Below are 11,942 nucleotides of genomic sequence, written 5' to 3'. Positions count from 1 at the left end.
AATGGCGCTCATAAAAACAATATAAACCCGAAAAATCATTATAGTATAATTAAAAATATACTTCTTAAAATTTTCTAGATATATTTACGGCGTATATGAAAAGCCAAATAAAATCCTACATATTTAAATAAAAATCAAGATAGGTAATATTTTTGCCACAGAAGGAAAAAAAACAAGGAAAATAAACACCATATGTTAGACAACAAAGCGAACATAATATTGACCATTGCTTACACTTGTTTTAGACATACAGGTATGTAAATATTTGATATAAAACAAACACATATTATAATACTATATTTTTATTCTTTTATGAAATTAGGAACAAAGAAATATATAAAATGTACAAATATGTTGTTTATATTTGTATAACATTAGTTATTCTAACCGTATATCTAATAAATATATCCTCAAACTATATTGCTGGTTGACAAAGAAATCCCTTTTTGGGATAAGTCCGCCGTTTTACATTTACCTTCTTCAATTTGTGTGTATATGTGTGATATATAAGCTGAATAACGTATCCCGTGCCTTACGTTTATTCCAGGGCGATCCTCGATAAAATATGGACAATAAAGTCGGAACAAACAGAGAAGTATGAGTTTGCACAGACTGTGCGACAGGATATTCGGAAGGTTTCCTTTTTTTATAATGATTAGCCAACGTTACAAGCTTTATGAGTGGGATTTTGTTAGATTTACGAGGCCACAGATTATTTGTAATAGATATTAAAACAATAATGCTATATTTATTTAAAGTCATCATTATAACACTGGTGCCAGGTTTTATTCAAGTCGCCCAACGGCATCTGAAATGACTTTTACGAATACTTACCGCCATCTAGTAGCAGGTAGTCGCATACACACTAGGCAACTAAAGTGTCAACCAGTGTGCAGGTTTTCTCACGAAGCGTTGGTGGTTTAATGGTTAAGACGCCCGCCTGTGGATCGGTATGCCTCAGGTTCGTATCCTACTCGTGCAATATGAGTTTATTAATAACTATCGACATCTACAAAAATAAGAATGGTGAGCCGCAGCTCTCGACATCCTCAGCCGTTCTACTAGCGTTGTCCCGCTCTACTAGTGTTGTCCCGCTCTACTAGTGTTGTCCCGCTCTACTAGTGTGTTGTTATGATGCATTTATGCATCGTGCATTTTTTTTGGTGGGTCCATTGACAGAGCTGGCGGGTCACCGCCTGCCTATTTTATCCGTGTTTAATTATGACATGTGATATAGTTTTTATCATAGACATACACTAGCCCATTCAACACAGTACTTCCTACACATAGTAACCATTTTGTTTTTCAATAGTCTTACACTTTTTTGAAAAAATTTCGCAAGCGCATCTCCATGGTGTGCTAGTGGTCGGAGCTTTGGATCATGCCACATAACATTTTAGAACAATCGTCTCACAAGGCCACTACATGTTGGACCTATGTCCCCATGCAAGCCTCAAAGGACCGCGCTACGTGAGTAACTTTTAGAGACAACGAAATAAATATTAATATGGGAGAACGGATCGAGACTGCTTTTATACGCGTCTCCATCTAAATACTGATGCATGAAGTTGTTTGTGTTTACTATGAGCAATAAAGACTTGACAAACATTCAATAAATATAAAATGAGTAGTCATTTTTAATAATATTATTATATATATATTAATTTAACTTAATTTACTGTAACATCATGGAAATAGAAAGAACTACAGAATTTTTTTTTTAGTTTGTTCGTTCGTCAATTACGTTGAGAAATTTTGAAGGTTATCGCGATCAAACCAACAAACCGCTTTTCAATTATGTAACGATCAATTTAAATCATATGATCAATATGTTACTAGCCGGAATAATACAGAATAGGTCGGTTCAGTAATAGGTGTGGTAAAAAACACAACCCTTTTATTTTCACCCTCGCGCAGGGATTATTGTCAGTACCCAGATATAATACAATCAGGGTTGTTCAGTATTCAGCTCACGCAGCGTATTAGAGCCGTGGATGCATTAGTACCTCCTTATTGCACTCACGCCGTGGGAGAAAAATGTAACTTCAGTTTCTAGGTGGAAAAAAATATCACTACATAGAATAAAACCAAATTCGCTTCGTTTTGTAGTATGTATTTTAGAACTCAAGACATTGACTATAATAAATTATGAGCGGTTGTATGAAAAAAACCCGGGCGAAGCCGCCGTAAAAAGCTAGTAAATAATATAAAATTGTAAGTTTTACAGTAGGTATTACAAGATAAGCTAAACTTTGATAACGTGAAATGCCTTTCACGCTAACTAACCCCCTTCGAAACAAAACGCAACGACCAACACCGCACTTCGAAGCAACCGCTAAACTAATTCACTTAGAGCTTCCTTAGAAATTCACGGAAACTCTTAAGTATATTGAAAAAGTTCCCAGCGGATTAAATTCCAAATGATTCAGCTCATTTTGTGTGGTGAAACGAATTTATAGACTAATGACAAATTAATCGATTGTTCATTTCACATTCGAGATAAAACATCATTCCTTAATGTAAAATCAAAAAGGTGGGCAAAAACTTTCCCTTCTGTTTCCAGTCATTTCTATCACTCGCCAGTAAATGCCATTTTATATAAAAACGGACAGTTTGTCGGACCATCGCATCTTCTCCTTGCATTGCGATATTTTCCCATCAGTAGACACAAGTCTCTCTTTTTGCCTAGCTTTCAAACGCTTCTTTACATAGCCCGCACCGCACAGTCCCTCTTCAGTTTCGCAGACTTCTACTGACGTCAATTATTTGTAGTGTAGTGTGGTATTTCTAGATATACATATCCAATAATTATTCCAATCTAATTATTGGATACGGATTATTGGAATGATTAATTTATTTCTAATCAATTTTTTTTTTCTAAAAATCCGGGTATATTGCGGAAATAATCAATTGCAAATCTGTAGTCTTGATCGCTAGAAGGTAAATAACTAAATTGTATAGTTGCACTAAAAAGGTCACTTTATTTAAATGGATAGATATAGATGTAAATATTCTTTTAAGTCTGTCAGTTTGAGGCAAAATGGCGCTTGGCGATTTTATGGAGACGGAAGGAAGGAGCGTGAAATATAGCGGCCATTTATCGCCGGGTCCAATTGTTATTTAGAAAATTTCAAAGTCTAAACTACGTACATTTTACAGTTATACTATTAAGCGTTAAGGGTAGAAATATTAACTTAGTAACTGTCTGTCTCTCGTCTGAATGCGCTTCTGGATTCATTATCGGTGATGTCCCAGAATGGCGTACGCAAAGAATGACACGGGGCACTATTACCAAGACTCCGCTGTCCGTCTGTCAGTAGGCTGTATTATGTGAACTTTACTGTGATAGACAGTTGAATGAACATTTCATAGATGATGTATTTTTGTTGCTGCTATAACAGGAAATAAAAAAAAAACTGACGAAAATATATATTTACAGGGGCTCCCATGAAACTAACAAGATTTGCCCGCGTTTTTATAGATAATGGTACGGAACCGTTAACGGGTCCAACTCGCGCTAGGTCGTTATTATTTAATCTGTAAAATAATTGTACTTTACATGGATTTAGTAAGTACTTCTGTTGTACGGAGTACCTACTAATTCCATGGTACTTTACTATATCTGCACTTTTGAAGTGAGGAAGAGAAAAATCGTCAATCATTAAATAAATAAATAAATAAATATATTAGGACAAATCACACAGATTGAGCTAGCCCCAAAGTACGAGACTTGTGTTATGGGATACTATAACTCAATGATACTATATTTTATAACAAATACATATATAGATAAACATCCAAGTCCCGGGTCAATCAGAAAAAGATCATTTTCCATCATGACCCGTAGGTTCAGAGGCAAGTACTTTACCACTGCGCCACCGAGGTCTTATTAAATCATCGTCTTATTAAATTTATTTATAATATGTAACATACAGTGTAATTGAATGCGTTCCAATCTAAATAATGGTGAACGCGGGTTTAAATCGAAATGCGCAGTTATTTGTCGTCAAAATGCTATAGAGAGATTTATTTCACTGAAAGCTGAATGTGGAAATTATGTGACTCCGAAATTTACGTGACCTATATTCGACGCGTGTTGTAATGGATTGATGTTAAAATGGCTTAAAGAGTTAGTTGCACCAATCAACTTGACGTCTACTTTAATCTGCGTGTCGCTGCTGATGAGACATACAGTTTACTTTGCGTTGTTCTGCGCTGGTTAAAGTTAATGCCAAAGTTAAGTGGTACAATTCACAGTAAATAAATTGACTCCTGTGTCAAATCAAATATTAAACTATTATTATTAACATATCTCGGTCTCATCTTCACGTGTTCACGGTTGCATTAGTGGCTGCTACTCCAGAAACGCGAACTAAATAACCTTGCATATTTGAAGGCTTGGCTTTATTTAACTGATGTCAATTCTCTTTGGAAATGCAGTTTTGGCCTATCAGCTACCAAATATATATTTGTCCCATAGTCGCCTCGTCCGATATTCAAGGTACAATATGGAGTGGTCCCATACTATCAGCCGAATGCCAATTTATTACTTTTTTATTTTGTTCTGTTCTAGGTATTAATAGAAAATAACACATATTTTTCTCCGTTTCGTTCTACTAATAAAACTGAAAGATAGAACAGAACAGATAGAATGAAGTTATCATCCATGCGCGATGGATTTCCATTGAATTTGTATAACTTGATGTGCAGTTGGCTGTACGCGAAGTTAGCGCGTATACGTTCAGTCAAAATATCTACACAATCGTCACGTTCCTCGGAAGTAATGTTTTTCCCTTTGATTAGTAAAGCGATCACGCTTGACACATTATCCTGCCGACGACCTAAAGTCTTCAAGGAAATAATACCGTGAACCAGTTCTTTGATGTATTTATGTATTTATTTTATTCATATTAATAGGTAATAATTACGCACTTTGTATTTATTTTTTAATAATATTAAGCTGTACAGAACAACGTAGAAATTGTATGGTACGTCGACGTACGTCAACGCACGTCTATGTCTAACCTATGTAATACAATGGAGCGGCAATACGCAAGAGAGGACGATGGATCAATGGTACCGGACAATGTTGGAAAAATATACCTTTTGCCAATTATGGACAGATTTACCATTGAATGAATAAATATATTATACCTTTTCATTTGTTTGAAAGTATGAATATTTCATCTCATCTCAGCTTTAATGTCAATTAAATATCAAAAATATTTCTTCAAGGTTTTTTCTGTTAATCCAATTACAAGAAATATACTTTTCAAATAGGGCATATTACGCAAAGCTCAGCGCAGATGGCGCTACTGGTACAACTAAGGTACACAAACAAAAAGCGCCAATTTTCAATATTGTTGCAGATATTTTAATAAGTCTTCACGTGTGAAGTGTTCCGAGCTTCTTTTCGACCGTTTACTGGCTCGAAAATTTTACAGCGTGAGGCGTATCCCATAGTTTTCGAAGTTTTTATAACTTATGGAAAACGATTTTTCCCAATATTTCGGCACCCGAATATGCTACATTGTAGTATATTTTCACAAACTAATGCTTACATAATGAAAGGATTAATAAAGTACTCTAAAATAAACGTTTTATTCGACATTGCAAAAGGCGGCAAAGCTTTTATGTACCTTGTAATATGGCGGGATAGATGTGCAGTAATACTCCCTATTATTAAACCCCAATTTCATTGCCACCGGGGTCAATGCACAGTTATCTCACTTCGAATTCAATAACAAAATGTTAAGAAAGTCTGGCTGTAAAGAAAATTCGTTAAAACAAAATTCCAAATTCAGAAGCTGTTATTTTGAAGTTAGCCGAGAAACAAAACGCCTCCGTGATTTTGCAAATGGAATCGCGTTTTGTTAACACTTCGTTAAAGTTTTCCCTTCGTAATTAGCAAAACGATCACGCTTGACACTTTATCCTGTCGCGACATAAGAGTCGGTCTCAAGGAAATTAGTCATGAACACAAAGTCATGTTATTTATTGCCATTTTTGTTAATGAGGTCGAGAGATGAATTTCAATTTAAGTAAATATTGGTTTTTGCCTCCTTTTCGTATCTGAGGGTGCTACTAATGGCTATGACGTCCCAATGTCAGGGTTTTATAAAAAAAATGTTAATGATAAATTCTTTATTATAGCATTAAATATGCAAGAGTGTTGATTATCTATCTACCTACAAATGCAGTTTACAAAAGATTACACATATCGGCCGTTTCCGGCATGAAAATTGTTAAAACAATAATAAATATTAATATATAACATTAACAAGGTATAATATTTGTTAAATACTACAAAAGCGCAACAAACTTCACCGCAGCCATTTCTTCAAAGATCATGATTAACACTTTCGCGGACGCTCGACTGCTATAGCTGTTATAACAACTTCTTTTGTGTCTCGTTGAGCTCCGCGAAAGTGTCAGTAAAGGTGGGTTTTATTACTTTGTAATTAAGAGGATAATATGTATTTAACCTGTTAAAATACTAACTGCTTAGAAGTAGGTGCAATTGATACAATACTGAAATGATAGTGAACACAATTTCTAATGAATACTTGTAGATACGTATTTATGGTTAAAGCAGAGAGTGTATTAATGCCATAAAAATAACTGTTAAATAAATAATAAATAAATATATTAGGGCAAATCACACAGATTGAGCTAGCCCCAAAGTAAGTTCGAGACTTGTGTTATGGGATACTAACTCAACGATACTATATTTTATAAATAGATACATATATAAATAAACATCCAAGACCCAGGCCAATCAGAAAAAGATCATTTTCCATCATGACCCGACCGGGGATCGAACCCGGGACCTCTCGGTTCAGTGGCAAGAACTTTATTTACCACTGCGCCACCGAGGTCGTCAGGTGTTATTTCTTTCAATTAAAAATATTATCTTTTATTTATTAATTCAGACCTAATTCATGAAAAATCATGTAGACATTTATTTGTAAAGAAACTGATGAAATTTTAGTTCGAAGAAGTGTTTTTTTAAATATAAAAATGTCTACGCGAAAACAATCTATAATGACCTATGGCGGACAATATGAGAGGCAGTGGACATTTACAGGTAAGAAAATATATTTTACAAGCTTTTATTTAACTTGCAGGATATATTGCACTACTAGCATTTATCCGCGGCTTCGCCTGCGTACTATTCCCACGGGAACAGTTATTCTTCCAAATTTAAATTCAAATTCAAATAATTTATTCAGAAATTAGACCTTCACAGGCACTTTTTCTCGTCAATATTTATAGTTAAAAGGTTCCGGGATAAAAGGTGATCCTATGTTCTTTCTCCATACTTCAAACTGTAGGTATGCAAAATGTCAAGAAGATAGGTTGAGTAGATAGAGCGTGAAGAGGTAACAAACAAATTTACAAATCAAATAAATTTTATTTCGGTAAAAATAGGTGCATCCAATACGCGTTAGTAATAATAGTATTTACTTTCGCATTTGTAACATTTGTTACGATTTTTTGTGTACTCTATGATTTATGTATAATGATATTATGCAAAATCGGTATAGATATAGGAAGTTTCTTTCAAAACGAAACGTTATCCATGAAGGTGGAACAAATAGAGCTTCAATAGGATTAATACTACTTTATAAATGTTAAAATAAAATAGATTCGGGAGCATTTTTTGAAAATATCTTATTTTTTTGTTTAATCGAAAAAAAAATGATGACATTTGTTAATCACGTCAAAAGTTGTGTGCGGATTTTGATAAGATTTCATGCACGAGTGCTGTAATATGAACTCTTAAATCAGAATGCTCCGTGATTGAGAAGAAACAGCATCCATTTAAGAAAACTACTTGATGTTACACTACTTGATGATGATACAGGTCACCAACAACAAGACATCCATCCAAAAAACATCCAATCCATCCAAAGCTAAAAAAGTTCATAAAAACGTTACAGACAGACATTCTTCATTTGTATTAGATTACGTCAACTGTAAACATTGTGCTGATAGCAAAACAATAGCCTGATAGAAAACGAATGGAATTTGGAAATATCTGTGTTTTGTAGGTATCGATAAATCGGCATCAGTTTGCAACACGTTATATACAAAATTTTATTTTCGAGTGTTACAGATAACCACACGTATCATTGACAGACCTAAGTTGGTATGAGATGTTTATCGCGATGATTTGTCAAGATTGATATTATGAAACATATATAACTGTTAGGTTCGTCTCATACAATATATCTTAGTTACTTTAATAAAAAAAACCGTTTTTATTAATTTAGCTTTACTTCTTTCACAACTAGTTACCAAACAACGAAGGAATCTTCCCTTGTAACTGATTACGTAAGTTTAGTTACAAAAATGAAAAAAATACCATCAACGTATAAAGAGGGCTTCGACGTGTTATGGCTCAGGAAGAAATCGGAAAATTTCTCAAATTGGAAAAATATGGACACACCCTTTATGAGAACTCCACACGATATTTTACTTTTCCTTTTGTGAAATCGGTTAGGAATTCTCGTGTTGACATATGACACGTGCGATAAACCAAAATCTATGACGTGTTTATATTTGATAACACGATAAGAAATAAAAAACATTAGGATAATATGACAGTATAGATATCTTGCTACAGTTAAGTTCCTCGCACACAAGCCGTTATAGCTATTATAGACAACGACAAAGATTCTTTATTTGCAAAAACATGAGTTTACATGTTTTTCATTGTCGTGTTCAAAGAAAACCTTAATACTACGTGTCTATGGTTACCTATGCAAATTTAAAAGGAGAGCATTCTATCATCTCACAAAAAAAATCGAAAACTAACCAAATTAACTAAATTTTTATCTGAGTTTATCATTAAAAAATCGTTCGACTTTAATTATTAGGTATTAGTTTATCTTGGACTTGCTTTTTCTGCTCCTGCTTTGTGCTTCGTTGAAGGTAATTTTTCATTTTTGTAACAGGTTCTAAGAGACTTAGGGCTTCAAGGATTCATGAACTTCTTCTTTCGAGGCCAGCAGTGCGTAAAACATGTTATTATGCTATACCATTTTTATATACTAGCAGCCCGTCCCAGCTTCGCTCGGGTAAAACCATAATAAAACTTTCACAGAAATCACCCTATAAATAATCAGATTTAATTGAAAATTATTTAAGTTCAGGATTCGAACCATCAACAATAACAACGTGAATTCAATGGTCTTCACCGCTGAGCTGTCTCCTCATATCTTTAGTTGACGAAATTTTGAATGGGATTATTCGTTATTTCTTTTCACCTTCGTTTAACTAGCCTCAAGGTCAAATTTTAAAAATTCCACAAACAACTTTCATTTTTTTTTTGTTGCATAGCATTTGTTCCAAGCTTCAAGTAGATCAGTAAAGATTTTCGTTATTTTTCATACAAACTTTACCCCTCAAGGGGTAAAATTTTGAAAATTCCTTTCATATCTGAGCACTACGTAATAACCTAAAGCTACTGCCCAAATTTCGCGTTTATAGCTTCTATGGTATAGGCTGGGCGTTGATTAGTAAAAACGCTTGTTCTTTTATATATATATATATAGATAACAAATAAAACTAAACGTACTGTACTGTATGTATAATCGAAACCTTTTTTATTGGCACTAGTGTTTTCTTAAAAAGATACAAGTTTTGATGAGCATAACCCACCAATCAAAATGCATCGTATGCAGCCTCTGGCACCTCTAGCACGCGTAGATGTGAGCGTGTGTTACGGGCACAGTAGCGGGTAAGGTGACCATCATTCAAATTTTTATGGGATAAATTTACAAATAATTAACAAATTTTGAACTTTCGCGTTGCATAATTATATACTAAAGAACAGGTATTAAAGGCGCACATACATTTTTTATTTCAGACAGTGACCTGACAGTGTCTGGGATATGAAAAAGGTATGTGCTCGTTTAATACCTGTTCTTTAGTATATAATGTAATAATTAATTTAATTGTTACACTTTCATCCAATCTTTGTAGAATTATTTTTCACATTATAAATATAAAAGTGTGTTATTGTGTAAAAATCACTGTATTTTTAAATTACTCGTATGGAATAATCGCAACGATAAGTAAATGTAGTTTGAAGAGATATAGACAAACATACATAATTATTGTGATTATAATAATTTTAATTCAGTATTCAATGCTTTGTTGTGCACATTGTTACAGTTCAATACCAAGCGGAAATAATTATGTTATGTTTATCTGTAAAGGTATCAATGACTGTATAATGCTATATTTTAAGTTAAAACCAACAGTTATAAACAACTCTTAGAGTAGGGTTACACCAGTCAACTTTGAGGTTAACTTTAACCTGCGCATAACAACACAAAGTTCGCCATTTTAGATATAACTAGATGTTGCCCGGGGCTTCGCTCCCGTGGGAATTTTGAGATAAAATATAGCCTATAGCAATCTTGAATAATGTACCTTCCTAATGGTGAAAGAATTTTTGAAATCGGTTCAGTAGTTTCGGATATTACCCGCCCCAAACATACTAACTCACAAAGTCACAAACTCACAAATGCTTACCTCTGTATAATAATAGTATAGATCGTCGAAAGTTAACTGGTGTGACTAAAACTTAGTTTGTCCTGGATAATATTTTTTTCAATAATAATTTATTCTAAATTTCACATAAATCGCACACACCCTATTCATGGCGAAGTCAAAGTTGCATCGCTATATATATACAATCTGTCCGCCTGTTCGTCTAGTATAGGCGCGTGCGTCGCCACTTCCTTTCGACCAAGGATTTTTTTAATAGATCGTGTGTGTGTCTGTGTGTTGATTGAAAATGGTGGAGGTTGTTGGTGTTTTGGGGGCAAAAAAGCCAGGTAAGATTAAATTATTTTTTTTTAATTATTTAATTTTAAGGTTATTTAATAACAATAATTATTTATATCACGTAATTTAAGTGTACAAGAATAAAATTAAAGCCTAAAACAATTTACAAAATAAGTCATAACTTTAAATTAATTTAACTTTTGGCGACCTCGGTGGCGCAGTGGTAAAGTGCTTGCCACTGAACCGAGAGGTCCCCGGTTCGATCCCCGGTCGGGTCATGATGGAAAATTACCTTTTTCTGATTGCCCCGGGTCTTGGATGTTTATCTATATGTGTATTTGTTATAAAATATTGTATCGTTCGGTTGAGTCGTTTCCATAACACACAAGTCTCGAACTTACTTTGGGGCTAGCTCAATCTGTGTGATTTGTCGTAATATATTTATTATATTTAATGAAATATTATTTAAAAATATGTTAAACCATGCATTAAATATTGGTTAAATTATTATTACAGATTGATTCATTAATAGCTTGTGTCACAATTAAATTGAGTCAATTGTATTTAATAGTAAAATTAAATGGAACTTTATAAAGTTAATTATGGGAATAATCTTCTAAATTAATAAAAAAAATGGTAAGCCCTTCTGGCATAATAGGGACCAACACTGTTTGAATGAGTTTCTTTCGGCATTTCTTCTCAGCAGTGGTCGTTCCGAAATGCTAGTAATTTGTAGCTTTGGTAAATATCATTTAATTTAGAATATGACGTGAAAAAGTGCCTGTGAAGGCCTAATTTCTGAAGAAATGATTTGATTCATAAGTAATAAAATATTTTTTGTCTCCGACATCGTACGCGCATGTAATCGCCAGCCACTTTATTGAAGAATTGGATAATAACCATCAAAACTAATTCATATACTTGTATTTATTTGTTATTATGATACCATAAACAGACACTTCAATAAACAAACATATACTTAGTAGAATATCACTTATATTTCCCCCGATTTATACCAATTAGTCGAGGGGAATCCCAAGTTAGTTGGTGGTATATTTACTTGATACAACAAAAACTTAAGGAAAATGTACATTTTCCTCACAAATACATAAGTGTACATAAGTATTTTGACAAAATACATC

At 33.7% G+C, this 11,942-nt stretch overlaps 1 protein-coding gene across 1 annotated transcript in view; it reads left to right on the top strand.

Annotated features, from left to right (window-relative positions):
• The first annotated feature begins 10,719 nt into the window (after positions 1 to 10,719).
• The window catches only part of LOC128674815 (putative inorganic phosphate cotransporter), a 34,887-nt gene continuing 33,664 nt past the window's right edge, over positions 10,720 to 11,942 (top strand). Inside the window, exon 1 of the mRNA XM_053753723.1 lies at positions 10,720 to 10,850. Within this exon, the coding sequence (XP_053609698.1) occupies positions 10,811 to 10,850 (40 nt within the window). The 5' untranslated portion in view covers positions 10,720 to 10,810. The remainder of the gene's footprint in view (positions 10,851 to 11,942) is intronic.

This window comes from Plodia interpunctella, chromosome 13 (genome assembly GCF_027563975.2).
Source record: "Plodia interpunctella isolate USDA-ARS_2022_Savannah chromosome 13, ilPloInte3.2, whole genome shotgun sequence".
In the NCBI taxonomy this organism is placed as follows: Eukaryota; Metazoa; Arthropoda; class Insecta; order Lepidoptera; family Pyralidae; genus Plodia; species Plodia interpunctella.
The sequence above is the reverse complement of the archived record's forward strand: the minus strand, read 5'-3'. Positions and strand labels throughout refer to the sequence as shown.